The following is a 22,572-nucleotide window of genomic DNA, read 5'->3' as shown; positions in this document are numbered from 1 at the left end:
AAAAGTCTAGTCCCTGGTCCCTTGAGCCTTCCCCAAGTCTGGCCAAGCAGGCCGTTATAACGCTGAGTGGCTTTGTTCTCAGGCATTCATCTCAGAGTGCTGTTGAAAAAAACTCAGTCTTTTTGCACAGATGGTGGCACAGTGACATTTTTATTGTGAACATTAAATGAGGTAGTGAATGTGAAAGCTCCCAGCAGAGTGCCTGAGATGTCCCATGGATGATATTTTCCCTCAACTTCCTTACCTCAGGCCACGTATTCTGTATATTCAGGCCATGGAAGGAAAGGTATGGAGTCAGCAAATTTGGAAATTTGAGAAGGAAGCTGTCGTGAAGGCCTTTGGCTCAAAGCCAAAGCCAGTGCCTTCCTTTTTTATGACCAGGGTGCTCTTGAGTTCTGAAGTGGCGATGGTAAACTAAAATAGCAGAGAGGCAGATTAGATAACCCGCATTTCTCTCATGCTGACTCGATAGTGTCAGCTACCATTATTGTAGGGGTCTGAAGCCATACCAGCTGCCCTCAGTGCGGCACCTCAGTTTCTGCCTGCATCTCTCCTGTCCTGCAGTCAATCTCTACCTGCCCCAGTCCCCCTTCCCCTTCTTCCCCTCCTCCCCCTCCTTCTCCTCCTCTCTTCCTCTTCCTCCTCTTCCTCCTCCTCCTCGTTCCCTTCCACTTTTCCCCCTCCTCCCCCAGCCCCTCCCATTTCCCCCACCCCCTCCTCCTCTCCCTGCCCCTCCTCTTCCTCCCCCTCCTCCTCTTCTTCCTCCTCTTCTTTCTTCTTCTTCAGTGTGCTTTTTAAGCTCTCAATGGTCTGTAGTTGATAGAAGAAACCTTGCCACTTTTTGAAAACCAATGATGGGTTCTGTTTACAAGAAGAGAGAAGCAGTGTGCTTGTTCAGTGTTATCCCGGGTCCTGGTAAAATGCACTTTAACTCCATGCTCTTTGCATGGGGATGCGGCATCAGCGCATCAGTGTGACTCTGCCTGCCCCCTCACTGTCTCTGAGAGACAAGATAAAAGAACTGATTTTACTATAAAGCAAACCCAGTGGAGCCAAGACCCTACAGATGTAGAAATCGCTTTAACTTCCAAGTGAAATTACTTGCCTGGCAGCTCTCAGTGGAATGAGCTATTCTCACCATCAGATTCTTATTTTTGTCACCATGCATTCTATATTGTTGAATTTCCTGGGTGGATCTCTGGAGTATAATAGATTAAAAATAAAAATAAATAAAGCTCTTGAGATGCTTGCCTTAGTGTGTGATGCCCTTTATTGCTCCCCAAAAGTTCTTCTTTCCCCAGAGCCATAGAGATAAGAATTTGGGTTGGTTACCCACTGTTACGCTGTTGGAAAGCAAGAGACTGAGCATGGATTTGTTATTTGGTAAGAAGGGGGGGATGGCAGCATCTGGGAGAATGTTGATGCCCTAAATCCTAGTTTTAGATTTGACCTCTTGTCCTTTCAGCCAAGATCAAGTAAAGTGTTAAGTAGGGATTTTTTTTACATTTTTCAGGATCTTTGGAAGCTCCCCAAGTTATTTTCGCCAGATCCAAACCTTTGCCCACCCAATCTGGAGCCCCTGCTACAATTATAGGACAGAGAAAATCAAAGTCGGTGAAGTCAGGGCCAATTTAAGGTAACAACAGTAAGAGCATATTTTTTGTTCTAACTTGCTGATTTTATGCTGCAGCAAGAGACTCAGTAGCTATCAAAATAAGTTACAGTTTCTCAAAATGACAAGGAAATTGGGATTTTCAAAAACAAAGCTCAGAAGGACTCTAAAAACTGTGGGTCAAAGTTAAGCTACAACTATCTTGCTTCTGTAATGGCCTCCCAGTAGGTGGCGCTGTGGCAGTAATAAATTCCTGTTATTACAGAGGCTTTTGTTTAAAAATATGGTGATGGCTAGGCCAATCAATGAAAGACACTAAAGCCATAATTGAATTACAAGTAAAATGTAACAGAATAAATCTAAAAACATAATATTTGTAGGTCAAATTGCAGTGGCATGATTATTAATGAAGGCATCTAGACTAGAGTTGGGTTAATTGTGAACTAGACTTGCAAATAATGGGAGACCAAAAAAAGGGCCAATTAAAATTAAAACACACACGCACACAATTTTTTAAATTTTTGGTGAGGCCATTTAAATTAATGACACTTTATTTTGAGTTAAGATAAACATATGCCATAATTGGCAGCAAAACAGACTATGAACCCCAGCCTACCCCCCATCCAAAAGGAGCTTCTATACTGAAGGACCGGCCTGAGTTGATCTTGTGAGGCTGTGTCCACACTGCACCAGCGCTGCACTCAATGTTTTGTTCACAGCAGTGGCTTTCAAAACTTTTCAGAGAATTCTATGACACCACAGGTTTTAATGACTGCTTTCCCCTTTGCTCTGCCCTACATTCTAAAGCATTAATGGCACACCTGCTATGAGCTTAATACTCTTCTTACCTCTAGGGGAATATTTATAAATGTATTTGAGAAGCATTATTCATCAAAATACCCCAGGAGAGCAAAAGAGGGAGGAAAACTATTTACCCACCACAGGATTCATTTACGTTGGATCAGAAAGCTTCAGATGTCTTTCCCCAGCCCATCTAAACTCCTTCCAAAAAGGAATGAGGAGAGAGAAGGGAACACCAAATCCATGGCTTGGTCACCTACCAAAATGTACCAGAGAAACTGAAAACAGCCAGAGTTCTATTGGTAATACTTAGCCAACGGTGCTTTAATTCTGATCCTCAGCAGTCTATTCAATGATGAACAACTAAGAAAATATAGAAAACTGAAGCGAGAAGGTCAGTATTTCCTTCAGGAGACTGGCAGCCAAAAGAATGAATGTGACATCAAGCTCCAAATCAAGCCGATGGCCTGCCAAGAAGTACTAATGTCCATCCATCTCCAAGACTGGGAGACTTGGACCTGCTACAGTTATAATATCACTCCCCTTGAGCCTGTTTCATTAGTATCCCTTACAATCCCCCCAGAACATTACATGGCAAAATAGCATCATCTTCAAAGAAGCCTTGGGAAAGAGCCTACCCTTCAACACTTAAGTCACTGCTGCAAACACCACCGCCATGAGCCCGAGCTGTGTACATAAGTAGGGATGGATGATGCTGGGCTTTGTGATCAACTGAAGGGGTGAGAGCATATGCCAAGTGTGCATGGCTCAGAAGACAGAGTGGGTCAGAGGCCCTCAGAAGTCCTGCCTCCCACGCACAGCATAACTGCTGGGGCTTCAGCGGCAGACCCACCAGCCTGGCAGATGGCAGTGGGCTGCCTCTCCGTGAGTAGGGGGAGGAGGTGGTTTACAGAGTGAGGAGGCAGGCCCCACAGCCCACAACCCTTCGCCAGAGTGCCTGCTTTCTTCGTGTGTAAATGCATTGTAGGCTGAATCACTGCTCGGGCAGAGGGCCCTTTAACCCCGTTACAAATGAAAGTCATCACCAGCTGTAATCAGTCCCAAACCTCTTTCTGTGTGGGTTTAAGGGAGGCCGTCAGGTTAGCATAGAGCAGTGTTTCCCAAAGTGTGGTACGCGCACCCCCGGGGGTACGGGAAGAGTTTGGTGGGGGTACGCGTTGCACCGGAGTTTGGTGGGGATATGCACTGCACCGTGCTTAGCTGCGCCTAATTTTATGTTCTCATGAGTAAGAGGGGTACTCAGCGTTACAAAAATTATAGAAGGGGTACACATATGTCAAAAGTTTGGGAAACACTGGCATAGAGGATTCCAAGTACGTGTGCAGCTTGGTCTGTAAGGCTGGGAAACCATCATTTGTCCCTATCAAAGAATGGAGGGAGCTGTGCTGAAGAATATTAGGGACTAAAGAACCCTACGTAGCTGCCCCTGGCAAATGTCAGTATTTTAATACATACATTGTCTGTGTCTTAGATTCTGTATTGTCTGTTCAGCATCGGTATATCATAGGGCTAATTATATTTTCTGTGTTCTTGATGCTTTAGCATTGGGGGGGGGGGGGGGGGGGGACGACATATACAGACCCAGAGAGACTGCCCCTCCCGGGCCTAGCTAATTCCTAAAGACAATATCAGCTTTCCTATGTAAACCAACTAATTCCCAATCTTATATTCCAACCTTCTCCTTAAGAATTCTCACAGGGCAAGCCAAAGTTCCCCTTGCCCTAAATCACTCTAGGGCTGGGTACCAAGCAACCAGAGGCCTGTAGCCCAAAGCCCACCAAACCATTCAGACTAGCTAGTCCTAAGCTGCTTACCTTGTCCTTTTCTTTGCCTTTCCCAAGGAAACTCCAAATAAGGCCCTGGCCTAGACATTCCCCTCGCCCCCACCTCTGTCTCCTGACCACATTGGTGTTCTTTCACTGTGACCCTGCATGATGTGCGGTGACCTCCTTCCCAGGGACCCGTGACCGAAATCGGCTTCTCCCTCATCTCCTGAGGCCACACGGACTTCTCCATACCATCCCCAACATGTGTATTCTTAGAGCAGACATCCCTAGGAAGAGTAGCTTTCCTTTGCAGGGTAAGGAACCAGGCAAAAACCTGAATCAGTCAGGTTTGTACCACCTAGTTCCAGCAGCCGGTCACAGTGCTGCCTTCATTGCAGGCTGTCACACCCATGATGTTTTAACTGTGTGTTTTGCCAGCCTCAACCTGGCTGTGGCCACACAAGAAGGATGTGGATCCCTCTCCATGGCAAAATCGCCTGGCTGCCAGCCATTGAAATTTCAAGCTTTCCTGTCCTGAGGCCTCTTTCATTTAGTAACTGTTTCTGCATTCAGAAACAAAACCAGTGTATCTCAACAACCTGGGTGTGGGGGAGCAAGCAACCGGCTTTTAGTTTGGGGAGACCGAACGGAGTACGCCTAAGAACCCACCCAAAGGGCATTCATTTGACTTAAGGAAAGCGAGGGAACTCTATTTCTGAAATGGATTAAGAATTGCACTACTGAGAAAGATAACATCTAAAAATTGATATTGCCTTTTGCTGAGCTGGCAGAGTCCCAAGAGAGGAGTGATGATTCTTCAATTGTTAACAATTACTACTTTGTTATAAAGAGACTGGGAAGCGCCAGGTCCCTTTCTCCAATTAATTTCCATTGCAGAAGCGCATACACCTCCTGGGGAAAATTCCTGGCAGCTTAGACTGTCAGAGCTGTACCTGCCACTGCATCTCGTAGCAGATTCGTCCTGTCCCGTGTCGTACCCATTCGCTTTGAGTGGAAAAAGGTCCTGTTTATTCTTGTAGCTCTGAACTGGGCAAGTCACCAGCATAGCATTGCCTTACTCTGTGAGTCTTATCACTGCACGTTATCATGTATATTCTGTGGTTATTCGTTTTGCTGCTAGTTTCAATGAGATGTTTGTTGTAGGCACGTACCTTTGTTTTGCCATCCTTTTATCCCGAGGACATAATTGTGCCTGAAAGTGCTAAAGAAAGAAGGCGACATGCTAAGCCATGCCTGTCTTTGGAAAAGGCGAGTTTTGCACATGGAAATGTTTACACCTCCGCTTGTCTGATCTGTAGAATTTGAACGGGGACCCACGGAGTGTGGGTGTGTGACTGCAGGGCACGGAGAAAGATGACTTAATATCGCCTGTTGGCATGATTGGCTTTGATATTTGCCCTCTATTCTCTCTCATTATGCTCATCAAGAAAAAGATCCAGTTTCTCTTCAGTTCGCAGAAGGAAGAGCATCACTAGTCAAAGTAAAACAGCATTCCCTCTGTTACCCTCTTTGTTCTCACCCCTCAAACCTACAGGTAATAACTGTGGGGCTCTCGCAGGTATCAGGGAGCCCTCCCTCTTGAAACCTAAACCCGGGTTAACTAGTTATCTGATAGCAGAGAGGAAGAGCTTGGATGTGTGGGATGTCCCCGGATGCAGCAGTAAAGCATCGCATGCACCCCCAGTATAAAATGGACATACGATTTGGAAAGCCAACCTGGTTGCAAGATGATGTGGAGAAGGAAAAAAGCTGGCTAGAAGTTGCTGTTGTTTTGTGTGTGATTGTTGTTGCTAGGTAGAGGAATCACTTGTTTTATATCTATTTGAGGAATCACTTGTTTTTATGTCTTTTGGACTGAAAAATGACTCTGAGGTCCCCCCTCCCATTCACTTTTCATTTACTCCCTGCAGAAATTAAGACATGTGACAAGCCTATATGAAGATATATTGGAATTTGACAAGAGTTATTTGTTTGTTTTTTAACTTACTACGGTTGAGCTGTCAAATTTATTAGGTAATGGATTATTCATAGTTTTTAATCAGATAATGGAATATGATATTTTTAAAGCCACAACTCTGTCTTAGAAATATGACTCCTCTTAGGCCTTTTGTTTTATATTTTCTCATCCTTTCTACTATTTTCAAATAGAAATTGCCATCATGCATGTGTACAGATACTTACCCTCTTTTTATGCAGAGAATTTGAGTTGTCCCAAATAGCCTTTGTTATCAAGAATAGAGACACCCTCAGGTCAGGTCTGTTAAGCAGTTATTGTTCATAATCACGGGAAGAAACCTTCTCAAGAAGCAGACCTCATGAAAACCTGCACCCTTACTTGGGGTGATTAGTACCTCTAGTGGCTAAACAGCAAATCTGTCGGCCCCTCCCTCTGACCAGGTCACGTGCTGTCCCCTGAGCGGCTGGCTCCCATTGTTCTCCAGGTGAACAGCTGCCACACTCAGAGCTTGGCCTCTCTCTGTGATTGTTCCTCTCCACCTACACATTCAGCTTAAAGATGGGAGCAGAATATTTCGCAGTCATTCGTCCAGCAAAGTGCCACTGGCGGATGGACAAAGCTGAAGGAAGGCTGCTGCCTTCTGCCATGCCAGCCTGCTGCTGTGTGGCTTAATTATGTGGCTCTAAACTGCCAGCTTACACACTTCTGGTGGTTTCCTGCAGGTGGGATCATAGTTAGCATAAAGTCTTCAAATGTAAAACCACACACAGTAAAATAATTCATATATATAAATGCCTAAGCAGACCTCATGGTCGGCTGGTCACTATGACACGCACTGACCACCAGGGGGCAGATGCTCAACGCACAGGATCAGGCTCCCTCCTTTCTGGATCTGGCTCCCTCTTATCTGGAGCCGGCCTGCAGAGACCTGGCCAAAACCGGTTACCCAACATCCCCTGAGGGGTCCCGGATTGCGAGAGAGTGCAGGCCAGAGGGATGAATCCCTCCAGTACATGAATCCATGAACTGGGCCTCTAGTAAAATAATAAAGTATAAAGAGAAAATCATGGCCAAAAACCAAATACTTCACATTTTTCAAATATAAGGCCAAATAAAAGTATTATAATTGAGTTTAAATTTGGTTCCAAGTCTCCTAATAGGCAGGACAGAAAGGGAAGCATGATAAATCAGAGAGGTAGTTCTTATTTTTAAAAAGAAATACTCTGGAGGAAAATTATTTTTTTCCTAGCTTTTACTCTGTAAGAAGTATTTTACATACTTTGTACAGAGGACACTGAATGAAGCAATGGTGCCTTCAACAAGCCAACGTAGCAGTGAGTTCACAGGACTACTTCTTCATGATCTACACAAAAGCAACACATTATTACAGTGCAAGTCGATAAAAGCAGTTTAGTGAGGCCCTAGCCTGTTTGGCTCAGTGGATAGAGCATCAGCCCTCAGACTGAAGGGTCCTGGGTTTAATTCTAATCAAGGGCTTGATCCTGGCTGTGGTTGGGTCTCATGTGGGAGGCAATCAATCTCTGTGTCTCTCTCACATTGAAGTTTCTCTCTGCAGGTGTCTCCCCCTTCCACTCTCTCTAAAAATTAGTGGGGGGAAATCCTTGGTCAGGATTTTTTTAAAAAAATAAAACAGTTTTGTGAGGGACACAATTAATATAGTCCAAGTTCTTTGTGGTCCGCGTAATTCAAAGATAAGCTATTGGTCAGGTAGAGGAAGGGATGGATTGCATGTGTCTTAGGCAGCCCTAGCTATAACTTCTCTAGTTGGCTGTTTGACCGGAGCTAGTTGTGCTCTCAGGCAAGGGCCAGGTACCTGGTTTTCTGTGTGGCTGACTGAAGGTGCACCTGTATGCTTTGGAAAGCAGGTGTCAGAGCTAATCTCTTGTGAACCCTGTGGAAGCGAAGCAGTATTCCCACCCATCATACTGCATGTTTGCTCTTTGTTCCTTTATTTACATATTGTTTTCTTTGCCCAGGTACCATCTGCCTCCTCTTGTCCCCTTCCTCTCCAATATTGCTATTTCTGTTTGTCCTACATTTCTCCTTTTTAATCATACCCCATTCCCACTCCCAATCCAATTTAGATGGCTTTGACTGTGCTCCAGTGGAACACTGGGATTAACTTTATCTGACCGTGGAATTTACAACGCTCTAGTGTCTTTAAAGGTGACCTGACTTTTCCTCACTGGGCTGGAGTTCCCTGGAAGACCAGGATGAGGTCTGATTTGATTCTGAAACTCCTGAGCTCAGCACAGTGCCCAGACTGTAGTGTAGAGACATATGAAATTCTGATTGGATGAGTGGGTGAGTTATCATATTTCTGTTTTTGGTTATTCTTTTGCTGACACCTGTCCACGTAGGCAAATCCTTATCCTGAGCAGCAGTCGCCAACTGGTGGTCCGCGGACCACTGGTCTGAAAGGTTGGCGACTGCTGCTCTAAAGATCTGGTTAAGTTTTGTCTCCTGCAGTTATCCTTATTTTTATAGCTGCATTTATCTTGCCATTTTTAAATCTCTACAGCATTAGAATTTATGCCACAAAGTTTATCATTTTATTGTATTTTGCCACTTACTTACTTCATAGGTGAATTGTCTCTTCATTAAGACCACACACTCCTTGAGGGCAGGATTATATTCTGTATGTTTCTTGAATCCCTAGCAATTCTTCTAAAGCTTCATTGCCTATAATATAAGCCCTAAAGAAAAGAATACATAGCATGCATAAAATTTTTGTGGAATATAGTCTATTTCTTGGCTTCACATAAAAAGGTTAACCTACGATGTTCTCAAATACAAAACTAAAGTTCTCTCGACTCTTAACCTCTTACTCTTGCTTCAGATTCAGTGCCATAGAGCAATACACACTATCAACATTAGTAACAATACCTAACTTTTATAAGAATTCTAGAATGTAGGATGAAAAGAGCATAACTCACTGTTTTCTTCTGCTTCCTCCTTGATCCAATCACATGACTAAGAGAAGAGGTGGAGTTTTTAATAAGGATCTGATGGATGAAAGGGACAAAGACCTTTCCTTGCTTTGTTGGTCATTATGCAGCTCCTATTCATGGAGCAAAGAAAACTGATCTAAGGAAAACTGATCTCTTATCATCATCCTCCCAGGACATTTGGTACAGGGATAGGGAGATGAGGGAACAGCGAGTGGAGGTCTGAGAAGCAGAGTATAACCTTCAGGAAAGAGGTACTAGTGAAACCAAGTGATGCATTCACAGAGTTTATCAAGCTGCCTTGTCTGATTCATGGGGTTTGACCTAAGAGCTGTGGCCTGTGGTCGTGGCTTCAGTTGACCTATGACTCCCCTGAAACTACAGAACATCAAGTGTGCTGCATTTGTGCCCCTTCTTTGGGGAAAGGGTCCTCAGCTTGACCCAAAAACTCATAGTTGTAGATTTAACTCTCTGATTTAAAACATGGATTATATTTCCCAACAAGCTCAAATCACCAGACATTCTCACTTGCACTTACTCTACTGGTTTCTTAAAGCATCAAGCTTTATCCTCCCTGGTGCTCCTCCTTTCCATTCTCACATCATTGTGGAGTGAGCTTTTCAAAATGCACACTGACCGTGTCTGACGTGCATGCGCATGACGTGCACACGCCACTTAAGATAATGACAAAATTAGACAAAAGGTCTTATATTGCCTGTCTGTCCTCTCTTCTTACCTCCCTCCACCTCCACCACCTCACTCCCCTCCCCATGCTGTCTCCACACTTACTATCCCAGCCCTCTCTGAACTCCCCACAGCCTGTGGGCCCGCAGAGCCTTTGCAGATGTCGTTCCCCTGGAATGCTCTTTCCTGCTCTCCAGTGCATCTCCTTCCTCCGGCCTCTCTGATGAGGGCACGTTCCCCTTTCACTGAGACCTGTATAGGTCTCCTTGTAGCATTTGGTACAGTTCTTCGTGATTTTCCATCATTGTCTGTCGCTCTCACAAAACTGGAAGTTACTTGAGGACAGAAACTGTGTGCCTGTAATTCACCTTCTTTTGCCCAGAGTTGAATGTAAAAGTTGGTGTGGAACAGGCCTATCTTTGGTAGTTACTGAGTGAGTGAGTTACCTTCCTTGCTTAGAGAAGACAAAACTAAGGCACAGAGACTGGGAAATGGCCCAAGTTCACATAACTGGCAGGTGGTGAAGACAGGTTTGAATCTAGATTTGACTTCAAAGGCTCTTAACCCCTAAATAATAACTGTCGCTGGCATTTCATTGAGCACTTGTTATATGCTAGGGGCTGTGTTAAGCACTGTATAGTTGTCACTTTTTATCTTCTTTAACCCTGCAAAAGCAGGTGGCTTTGTTATCTCTGAGAGAAGTTACAAAGTTGGAAAGTCACTGTGTGACTGTCCAAGCCACACAGTCAGGAATGGGGCTGAAATTCCAATCCAAGCAGCTTTATCAGAGCCTGCTGAACGGTCCCCTCATATCAGAACTCCGGGCCTCTCATGATGATGCCATGTTTCCAGCTTCCCTTCTTCATGGAGTTAAGTGGTTGGCGACCAAGCTCTCCAGCCAGGACTGCCTGAAGTGTCTGGTGGTATCTAATCGCTCAGCAAGGGGTGTGGGGCGAATGCTGATGAGGCTGCTTGCCTTTAATCCAGCCATTTAACTTCCCTCTTTTCCATGGAGTCAGACCTGAGCAGAGGAGGATAAGATCAAGGTTGGCCTTCTGCCTCCTTAAAGGGGTTCCATGGATGGAGTACTTAGATGGGGACGAAGCCCTCTGCAGTGGAGGGTGGAGCTGAAGGTAGGAGGAGGTAGAAGGGGTTAGGAATCACCTTGGATTAGTTAGGAGCACTTACTTTGCAGGTTACAGAAAAGAGTCAGTGGCTTACAGGAGCAAAGGATTTATTTTTATTTTTCTTGCATGTCAAGAAGTTTGGAGACAGGCGGTCCAAGGCCAGTGCAGCTCTGCAGAGACATAGCTGAGCAGCCAGGCTCCTCTCTCCTGCCTTCTAGCCCTAACGCATTGACTTTCATCTCTTTGGTCATAAGGTGGTTGCTGTTTCTACTGGCATTGTGTCCATGTCCCAGGCATGAGCAGGGGCTGGGAAGATGGGCGAAGACAGATGCCTGCTAAATCCGTCCACTTTTTAAAAAGCTCTTTTGGAGGCTTGGCATTTCCAACTAACTCATTAATGACCAGCCCAGGCCCACTTTTCCCTAGCAACAGGGATTCTGGAGAGAGAGTCTCCTGGCTGGCCACATTGCCTCCCCTCCAACTGCAGGAAGAAGGGGGAATGTATGTTGAGAAGCATTTATCAGTTTGTCACAACACGTTTCCCCACAGAGTCTCCTCCCCTGCTGAGTGGAGCTCGACACCTCTCTGCAGCCCCCTCCACCCGCTTCTTGACTGCTGCAAATGGAAATGCCATTCCTAGACATTAGTTCGCCAGACCTCACTCTTATTCAATGGAGTGGGGTGCGTGTCAGATGGAGGTTTCAGGAACACACAGGAGTCTTCATTTTCCAGGAAGAAAGGTCATTATAAGTGAGGAGGGAAGAAAAAAATAAGCCATAGAGAAAAGGGAGGGGGGGGGGGAGAATCCTATAAATGTGTTTATTTGTTAAAATGACAAATTTGCTCTAAGTATAATTGTTTGATATACCACATTCACCCACATGAGTTATTTACACTTGCTCCTGGTTATCCTGTAGCAGAATGATTATGTTTACTCAAATTATTGAGAAGAACTTACTGTAAGTTTAATGGTAATACAAATTCTGTTCACGTATGTTGTTTTCCTAAGATTTTGCTCACACGGCAGCTGCTTTATAAAAGGAGAGAAGTTGTTAATTATCCCTGTTTCATTTAAAGAAATTGGTTCCCTACATGAGAAAGAATTGTTTGGCACCCCTACCTCACACTGTACACACAAAAATTAACTCAATATGGTAAAAGATCTAAATATAAGGGCTCAACTATAAAATTCCCAGAAGAACACGTAGGAGTAAATCTTTATGTATTAAGGAATATGACATCAAAAAGCACAAGCAACAACAAAAGTTAAATGGGATGTACTTCATTAACATTTAAAAATTATGTGCTCCAAAGGGATTATCAAGAAAGTGGAAAGACAGTCCATAGAATGGGAGAATATTTGCAAATCGTATGTCTGCAAGGGATGCATACCCAGAATTTGCTCAATAGTAAAGAGACAGAAAATTCAATTTTAAAATGAGCAAAGGGTTTGAATAGCTATTTCTCCAAATAAGATATACAAATGGCCAATAAACTCCCTGAAAAGATGCATCACTAAGCATTAGGAGCATGCAAAATAAAAATAATAATAAACCAACACAGTGAGATTCACTTAGTACCCACTAGATGGATGTAATCAAAAGACAAGTAATAACAAGTCTTGGTGAGTTTATGGAGAAATTGGTAGTGGAATGTGAAATAGTGTGATGATTTGGAAAAGGAGTTTGGCAGTTTTTAAACAGTTAAACATAGTGTTACCAGGTGACCCAGCAATTAAACTCCTAAATATATATTCAGGAAAAATAAAGACATAATGTCTACATAAAAGCTGTACATGAATGTTCATAGCAGCATTACTCAGTAGCCAAAATGTGAAAACAGCCTAATTGTCTATCATCTAGTGAATGAACAAAATATAATGTGTACATACAATAGAGTATTATTCAGCCATAACAAATGAAGTATTGATACATACTGCAACATGGATGAACCTTGAAAATGTAATGCTGAGTGAAGCCAGTCACAAAAGACCATGTATTATATGATTCTGTTTATGTGAGATGTCCAGAATAGGCAAATCCATAGGGGCAGGAAGGAGATTAGTGCTGCCCGGGCTGGGGTGGGAGGAGGGGCAATGGGGAGTGACTGCTATTAGACATAGGGTTTCTTTTTGGGGTAATGAAATGTTCTAAAAGTAGATTGTGCTGATGGTGACACAACTCTGTGAATGTTCTCTACTTAAAATAGGTAAGTTTTATTAGTATGTGGTGTATATCTCAAACCTTAAAGAAGTTATTAGTTGATATCTTAAAAAGTAGAAAATAAAACAAAAAGCCTCAGTGTAAGCAGCGAAATTATATTTACTTCTTAGCCAAATTTTTTAATAAATACTGATTCAGTGCCTCCTGTACATTAATTCAACAAACATCTGACTGCCTCCTTTGTGCTCAGTGGGCTGCTGGGTCCCTGGCGGAGAGATGCCTGCACCCAGCTTTGCCTTGAGCTCTCTGCACTTCCAAGTAAGGTGGTGTGCCTGGGCCGGCAGCTGTCCCTTTGCCCGGCTTCCCTCGCTTTCCTCCCCGTTTGGAAAGGTGTCGGGCCCCAGGGTATTTCAGTTGCTTTAGTCAGCACAGAGCAAGAAGGACCGTGACTATAGTTTCAGAGCCCTAAGCTTCACCTCGTGCTCCAAATCCAAGACAGAGCAGCTGAGAATGGGGCTGGCTGTGCCACCAATTGCTCCTCTCCCATTGTTAATCCCTTTCATTCTGCCGTCCACAGGCACCGCTCCCTGTACACTGCCCTGTTGCCCACTTGTGACACGACTGAACAAGTGGTTGGGGCTTTGAAAGGTGATTCTTAGAGACACCTCAAGTGACCCAGTCCCGGCTGCCAGGATGCTCTTGATGTTCCTTTCCAGGAGCAGCTAATTACACTTTCCAATCAAGCTCCGCGTTAAGAGGAGATAACTACCCCCTGAGATCCTGGCCTCATTGCCAGGGTCACTGGGAGAGCGGCATTTTGTTGCTAAGTGCAGGCAGTGGGAAGCCTCTAGTCCTTTTGGGCTCTTAAGAAGAGTTCATGCTCCAGCACTTGAGTTATTAAATCCCTTTAAACCATGGAACAGCTGGCTTTGTGATGATTATACATATTATACACTGTCTTTCTGCTTTGTTCTGTCACTACCTGCTCGGGATGTTATCGTTTATTTAAAACATTCATCCATCTCTTTCACAAATCCTGGATTTTATGCTCCCCACCTCAGAAATGTGAGTCGCTTTACAGTCTTTAAGTACTCTTTTCAGAAAGCCTAGAATTAAACTAATTCTAATTTCTCCCTCTCTCCAGATTGATGGATTATCAGTGTCCTAAAGTGTCCATTACATTTACAGGAGAGCTTTCTAACGGCACGGAGAGGGAGACGCCCAGCCGGGTCCCGGGAGGTAGCATGCTAAGTGTTAGGCCTTACCCTGCCTTAACTGCCATGCCCGCCTCCAACCTCACCGCTCTGCCCCTGAGCCCCGAGCAGGAGCACCCACAGCCTCTTCTCCCTCCTGGCGCTCCCATGGCTGTCGGAAGGGGAGTAGCAGGAAATGGAGTCTGCCCCGGTCATGGGACTTTTGAAAGAAACAAAGCCTGATCTGACGAAGAGCAGGATAATCCTGCTATTTCATTTCCCTTTCAGAAAGCATGGGGGCAGGATTGGGATGCGAAGTATTTGGTTTCACATCTGTTCCAGGAATGATCCTCAGCACAAATCCATTTTTCTTTTAAGCACCCTACCGCATCCCGGGGAGCTTCTCCCCTGCGCACCTCCCTGCCCCACAGCTGACTTCATGGCCACAGAGCAGCTGACAGCCTCCCAAAAGGATCATCTTGTCATTGCCGCGGGGGAAGGGAAGGAACCTCGGAGACTTGGAAGGCAGGATCTCTGTGGGTCAGCCGTGTCAGCTTTGTGCTCCGCTCTCCCCGAAAGGCTTAGATGAAAAGTCAGTAGCGTGCCAGCAGCGTGGCGTCATGAAAAGAGGTCCCAATGTAAAAGTCGCAGCTTTGCTAATGTTTGTATGATCTTGGGCAAGTCACCAAACCTCTATGGGCCCCAGGCCCTCATCTGTAAAACTAGGTGAATGCTGCCCAAAGTGCCTCCTGTGAAATACAAGTCTTCACAGTCAAATAAGATGGAGAAACGCTATTTACATTACGCTGTTTCTTAAAGGGGCATATGTTAGTATAGTAAAGCCTCGGAGGAGTTTTTCAGTAAACACACTTGCATTTAACCTAGCATTTCTCAAATGTATCTGACCTGGAACTGCTTTTCCATTTATGCCGATTAACTATCTTGACACCGTGAGAATTGAAGCTCAGCTTCAAAATGCTACACATCTGAAACCTGTCACATGCCACATTTACCACCCTTAATTTAAAGTAACACTACACTTCCAAATCTCATTCACAGGGGGAAAGGATTTCATATGTGGCAAGGTGACCTCCAGTTTTAAAAACTGAACCTCAGAGCCAGAGCAATCACTCAGACCCACACAGGCTTGTAACGAGAGTTTTGAAAAGGTTTTCTGGAACTCGCCTTTCAGGTGCTTAGTTCTCTTAGATATGGCCTTTGGGCGGGGGGGGGGGGGGGGGGGGGGGGGGGGGGCAGGAATTTTCTCTGAATAAATCATTATGCTCGGCACACTTATTAGGTGCTCATAAGGAATAAACTGAATAAATCACAAGATTTCTAATCTCAATTTAGAGGACAAGCATATATACAAGGAAAAAGTTCAGAATTTTTAGTAAGAAAAAGAATGATTACAAATTCCTATTAAATATCTACTGAGAAGATGCAGAGAACAAGGAATTCAAGGCAGCAATGAAAATAAAACATAAAATGGGACTAGGGATCAAATAAGAGATATATGAGGTAAACACTGTGTAAATAGAATCAGGCTACGATGGGACTTTTAGGGCTTGAGGAAGTAGCAGTTTACCTGGCAATAAATACTGAGGATAAAATTGAGTTCTGACTAAGATAACCTTAGCCAGACCATCTACCAGCATAAAAAGTATGACTAATGATAAATCTTGTAAGGAATAAATAAGAATGGTTAGAGTAACATCTGCATATAGTGTCCCTCTTAAATGTTGAGTTTTGGGATAGCGTTTGTTGGCTTTCTCCTTTCTCACCTCTGGTGGTGGCTTAGTCTCTTTATAAAGCTCTAGGCTCGGTCTGTGATCCTCTTCTCTAGCTGCCCTCCATAGTCATTCGTTCCAAACCTGTACTTCCACTCAGGGCGGTCCCTTTGGCTCCACAGATTGGTTGAGCGCTGCACACTCCTGGGGGTGCCATGCACATAAAACATGCACGCAGCAGCCCTCGCTCGGCCCACACCGCTCTCGGGATCTGTACCTCCCAGCCACCTGTAGGCCTCTCTCCTGAATGCCCATAGTTATCTAAAACCCAACACACTTCCCCTCAGACACATCCCTCCTGTGGCCATCCCTGTTCACCTTCATCCAAGGCAAAGCCAGGAACCTAAGAATCATTCTAGTTATTCCCCTCACTCCACATATCCAATGGGTTTTTCTCTTTAATACCTGTCAGGTCTTACACCCAATCTCATTCCCTTTCACTGCCTTAATTCAGGCACCACTTTTTGTTGTAATTACTGGAGCATTTTCCATGCGATATCTTCGCCCTCTGTCTCGTCTGGTTTTCTCCTCCACACTGATAAAGCTTGCAGAGGTCTTTTAAAAGCAGTTACAATTGGTATGCTTTCCCACTAGAAAGTCTCCAAAAGCTCCCTTTAAAGTGAAAGCACCTAAACTGGGTAACAGCCCTCATGGTCTGCTCTCTTCTCTCCACCACTCCCTCACTGCGTCCCTTTAAATCCTAGTCATTGGCCGAAACCGGTTTGGCTCAGTGGTAGAGCGTCGGTCTGCGGACTGAAAGGTCCTGGGTTCGATTCCGGTCAAGGGCATGTACCTTGGTTGCGGGCACATCCCTGGTAGGGGGTGTGCAAGAGGCAGCTGGTCGATGTTTCTCTTTCATTGACGTTTCTAGCTCTCTATCTCTCTCCCTTCCTCTCTGTAAAATATCAATAAAATATATTTTAAAAATAAATAAATAAATAAATAAATAAATAAATAAATAAATCCTAGTCATTGCGAACAACTTGTCACCCTATCTTAAGGTTCTGTGCCATTGCACTGGATGTCTCCTCTACATAGAAACCCCATCTCACCTTGGCTAGCTCCTGCCCATCCCAGTTCTTACCCATCTTCCATCTCCTGCCATCAATGCCTGTGTCACCCTTTTCTTCCTCGGTGATAGGTTTGCTAAAATAATATTCTTTTGTTTTACTTGTTGCTCTGTAGGTTATACACTCCCAGAGGCATTAGGAATTATGTCATTTACTTTCTATCACCACCCTTTTCATAGTGCTGGGCGTATAGTAGGTATTCAGCAGGTGGATGTGGGAAAGATCAATACCTGTTGCTATTTTGTATAAGATTTAACATAAGCCAAATAAGTCTTTAGACAGTGTCAAGAGCAGCTATGCAGTGTTCTTATCCTATACATCATGAGTGTTTTAAAAACTATTTCTAAGCTTTCTGTCCCTTAGACTTTTGGAGGAAAAAGAAACTGCCGTTTTTGCAGTCAGCTGTTCCTAGTGTTCACCTTCATTCACCCAGAGATCTCCACAGAGAGGGAACAAGCGTATGCTAGAGAACTGGTCTTTAATAGGCTAAATAAGCTAACAAGAGAGACCTCAGAAGGAAACAAACCTCCAACACTTTGATCTTGAACATAAACCTCTCAAACTGTGAGGAAGTAAATGTCTCTTGTTAAAGCCACCAGCTCGTGGTACTTCGTTACGAAGGCCCCAGCAAACTGCTGCACTGCCTCACAGCATGCAGCTGCCTCCCCTGGGCAAGCAGCGCCAGAGAGAGTGAGAAGGCCGAGGCAGAAGCCACAGTGTTTATCACTTAACCTTGGAAGTGATGTCGAGGGCTTTGCTGCATTATCTGTGTTAGAAGTGAGTCAGTAAGTTCAGTTCACACTCAAGAGGTGGGGGTTACACAAGGACATGGATATCAGGAGGCAGGAATCACCATGGGCCATCTCAAAGGCTGCCTTCTACACTCATTTAGTTCTGTTGTTAATAAACTAAAAATTAAAAGTTAGGTGTACAAATGGCAATTTTGACACGAGGAAGTAGATTCAACCTCATCAAATACACGGGCACTCTGATTTAATGTGTCAGCCATACTATCGTTCTGTGAAGCTGAGATCGTTACGACCAGGAAGATATAAAATGTTGATGTTCTGGAGAAGGTTTTGTGTGTGTGAAAAGGAGCGTTTTATGGACTAGACTACAGAGAAACAGTACAATGAATCCCTAAGTGTATGTCTAATATAGAGATTCTCAACCAGGGGTGCATACCAAGAGGGGATGAGTGGAAACGAGAAGCGGGAGGAAGTATAGTCAAACTATTTTATGTGTGGAAAGAAGAAACAGCTTTCATAAATTAGAGAAAGTACAACTGAGCAAAGTTTTCTTGGCTGATGATCATAAAAGGCTGAGAAACTCCCTAATTCTTTCATTGGTAATAGATAAAAAGAGGGATTCGGGATGCAAGCTTAAATGTGGACTGGCAATGAACCATAATGCCCAGAGAAATGATACATTTTAGAAAATCCAGTGAAGAGTCATAAAAACTATTAGTGGGCTCTATGGATTAGGTTGGAAGATATATGTAAAGTAACAGACATACTCAGGAGCCTTTTGAGAACTAATAGGAAGAATTTGACAAGAGTAGGATGGGCTAGGTTGAACCCAAGCCAATAGTTCAAAGGATCCAGAGGACATCTGCTCTGTGGTGATAGCGAGCTGACATCTGACTCCTCATAAGAACGCTGAGTTTCCAGGAGCTTCAGCTTCTAAAATTAGTCGCATTGTCAACTAGATTGTCTCATGGTTGTCTAACCATCAGAGTCCATGTGACAAAGCTGTCAGTATTCCCAACCAAGGACAAGTTTCTTTTCACCAACAGCCTTCTTTTCGGTCTCTTAAATGCTGCCAATATGAATCTAAACTCTTCCTTTACTTTGCAGAGCTCTCTAAGAGTTGTCACTTATAATAACATCTCCAAATATTGAGCTCCAATTCGCTCCTGCCTCATTGGAACTGCCCCCAGGGTGGCCCTTTGTTTTTCAAGAGAGGAAGAAGCTGTTTCCTGTTATCTCCTGGTTGAATGATAACAAGATGAAGGACTGATTCTAGGGTCCATTTCATTTTCCTTACAAAAAGCTGTGGAACTAGAGAGAGAGGTGGTGAGAGGATCATACAAGATAACCCACACCAAAACGGTTTCTGGAATTTGAATAATATTTCTGTGGATCACTAAAAAGTTCTCCTGATGTAGGTATTTATGTTGGTATGGAACAGTTTCGTAGCTATATTCTTAAATAAAAAATGCCCACAAAAACCACTCCACGGTAGCCCATTTGTATAAAAAGGAGAAAAGGAATATATGTTTGTGTGATCATAGACTGCTCTGAGAAAGGGACACATACACTCTAATAATGTATCTAGGGAAGCAGACAAATTCTTAGATCTATACCCTTTTGTATTGTTTGTATTTTTAAAAAATTTTGTGCTTGGATTACTTTTATTTATTTATTTATTTATTTATTTATTTATTTAATCCTCACCGGAGGATATTTTTCAATTGAAGTCAGAAACAAACATTTCAATTGGAGTCAGAGACAAACATTAATGTGAAAGAAACATATCAATTGATCAATTGGTTGCCTCCTGCACGTGCCCTGTCCAGGGCCCAGGCCTGGGAGAAGCCTGCAACCAAGGTACATGACCTTGACCAGAATCCAACCTGGGACCTTTCAATCCACAGGCCAGTTCTCTATCCACTGAGCCAAATGGGCTAGGGCTTGAATTACTTTTAAAAGAACAGAAATAGAAACCATTTTTAAAGAGAAAGAAATTCAAGTTAAGCAGGAACAAGACAGGGATGCCAACTTCCACCACTCCTGTTCAATATAGTACTGGAAGTGCTAGCTAGACATAGTGATCAGACAAGAAGAAGAAATAAAAGACATCCAAATTGGAAAAGAAGAAGTAAAAATATCATTATTCGCAACTGACATGTTACTGTACATAGAAAACCCCAAAGACTCCATCAAAATACTACTAGATTTAATAAATGAATTCAGCAATGTAGCAGAATACAAAATTAATACTCAGAAATCTATGGCTTTTTTATACATCAAAAATGAACTCACAGAAAGAGAAACTAAAATAACAATCCCATTTACCATTGCACCAGGAAAATTAAGATACATAGGAATAAACTTAACTAAGTTAGGTAGAAGACCTGTATGTGGAAAACTACAGGACACTGAAAAAAGAGATAAAGGAAGACATAAACAAATGGAAGAACATACCATGTTCGTGGATTGGTAGACTCAACATCATTAAACTGTCAATACTACCCAAAGCAATTTATAGGTTCAATGCAATCCCCATTAAAATGCCAATGGCATATTTCAAAGATCTCGAACAAACTCCAAAAATTCATCTGAAATAAAAATTTTAAAAAAGACCTTGAATAGCCACAGCAATCTGAGAAAGAAGAACAAAGTTGGAGGGATCACAATACCAGATATCAAGCTATATTACAAAGCCCTGGTTCTCAAAACTGCCTGGTACTGGCACAAGAACAGACATATAGATCAATGGAACAGAACAGAGGACCCAGAAATAGACCCAAGCCATTATGCTCAATTAATATTTGACAAAAGAGGCAAGAACATGCAGTGGAGTCAAGACAGTCTCTTCAATAAATGGTGCTAGGAAATTTGGTCAGATACATGCAAAAAAATGAACCTACATCACCAACTTACCCCATACACAAAAACAAACTCAAAATGGTTAAAGGACTTAAATGTAAGATAGGAAACCAGAAAAATCTTAGAAGACTCCATAGGCAGCAAAATATCAGACATATGTCATAACAATAGTTTTACCGATACAGCTCCTAGGGCAATGGAAACTAAGGAGAAAATAAACATATGGGACTACATCAAAATAGTGTCTGCACAGCAAAAGAAACCATCAGCAAAACAATAAGGAAGCCCACTGCATGGGAGAACATATTTGCCAATGGTATTTCAGATAAGGGTTTAATCTCCAACATTTACAGGGAACTCATACAACTTAACAAAAGAAAAATAATTCAATCAAAAAACAGGCGAGGGACCTAAAGAGACACTTTTCAAAAGAGGACATACAGAAGGATGAGAAACATGAGAAAACCTGTTCAAAGTTACTAATCATCTAAGAGATGCAAATCAAAACAACAATGAAGTACCATCTCACACCTGTCAGAATAGTTGTCATCAACAAATCAATGACAAGTGCTAGTGAAGATTTGGAGAAAAAAGGAACCCTTGTGCACTGCTGGTAGGAATGCAGACTGGTACAGCCATTGTGGGAAACAGTATGGAATTTCCTCAAAAAACTAAAAACGGAACTCCCATTTGACCCAGTAATCCCACTTCTATGACTATATCCCAAGAAACCAGAAACAACAATCACAAAGAATATATACACCCCTATGTTCATAGCAGCACAATTTACAATAGCTAAGATTTGGGAACACCTAAGTGCCCATCAGCAGATGAGTGGAAACTGGTATACCTACACAATGGAATACTACGCTGCTATAAACAACAAGGAACTTTTACCATTTGCAACAGCATGGATAGAACTGGAGAGCATTATGCTAAGTGAAGCAAGCCAGTCAGAGAAAGATAAATATCACATGATCTCACTCATATGTGGGATATAATGAACAACATAAACTGATAAACAAAAATAGATCCAGAGACAAGGTAGCACTGAACAGACCACCCAACCTAAGAGAGTAGGCTGGGGAGGGGGGCGGTTAGAGATCAACCAAAGGATTTTGTGCATGCATATTAGTATAACCAATGGATACAGACACTGGGGCAGTGGAGGCTTGCCCTTGGGGGTGGGAATGGTGGTGGGGAGGGGGAGTCAATGGGGAAAAAGGAGACATATACATTATAATACTTTAAACAATTTTTTTTAAAAGAAATTAAAGTTGCTATAGCCTTTAAACATGTGCTCTATTCTTTCTACATGGTAATTCCTTAAAATTCTTCATTGTTTTAAAGCAGTGGTTGGCCCCTTGAGTGTGGCTCTTCCTCAAAATACCATGGCCTGAGCAAGTCTATTTTGAAGAAGTGGCATTAAGAAGAAGTTTAAGTTTAAAAAATTTGGCTCTCAAAAATAATTTCAATTGTTATACTGTTGATATTTGGCTCTCTTGGCTAATGAGTTTGCAGACCACTGGTTTAAAGTATTATATATGACTCCTTTTTTCCCCATTGACCTCCCCCTGGCCACTCCCACCCCCCAGCACATGCCCTCACCATCCTACTGTCTGTGTCCATTGGTTATGCTCATCTACATGGTGATTTCAGTTTTCCAACTCTCTTTTCTTTTTGTCATTGTAGTTTGGAAATTCCTGATGTAATATCAGCTATGTATTGAGCACCTACTATATCTTAGGTGGATTTTTTTCACTTACTCATTCCAATAATCACCTCATT

At 43.1% G+C, this 22,572-nt stretch overlaps 1 protein-coding gene across 3 annotated transcripts in view; it reads left to right on the top strand.

The window, feature by feature from the left end:
- Window positions 1-22,572, top strand: part of TTLL5 (tubulin tyrosine ligase like 5) — a 239,727-nt gene that overhangs the window by 206,197 nt on the left and 10,958 nt on the right. For all 3 annotated transcript variants that reach the window (XM_036430782.2, XM_036430771.2, XM_036430764.2), the window contains one exon: window positions 1,514-1,636. In XM_036430782.2, coding sequence (XP_036286675.1) covers window positions 1,514-1,635 — 122 coding nt within the window. In that variant the 3' untranslated portion in view covers window position 1,636. The remainder of the gene's footprint in view (window positions 1-1,513; window positions 1,637-22,572) is intronic.

Source organism: Pipistrellus kuhlii, unplaced genomic scaffold (genome assembly GCF_014108245.1).
Source record: "Pipistrellus kuhlii isolate mPipKuh1 unplaced genomic scaffold, mPipKuh1.p scaffold_m20_p_1, whole genome shotgun sequence".
In the NCBI taxonomy this organism is placed as follows: domain Eukaryota; kingdom Metazoa; phylum Chordata; class Mammalia; order Chiroptera; family Vespertilionidae; genus Pipistrellus; species Pipistrellus kuhlii.
Note: the sequence above shows the minus strand (reverse complement) of the source record. Positions and strands in the feature narration are given on the sequence as shown.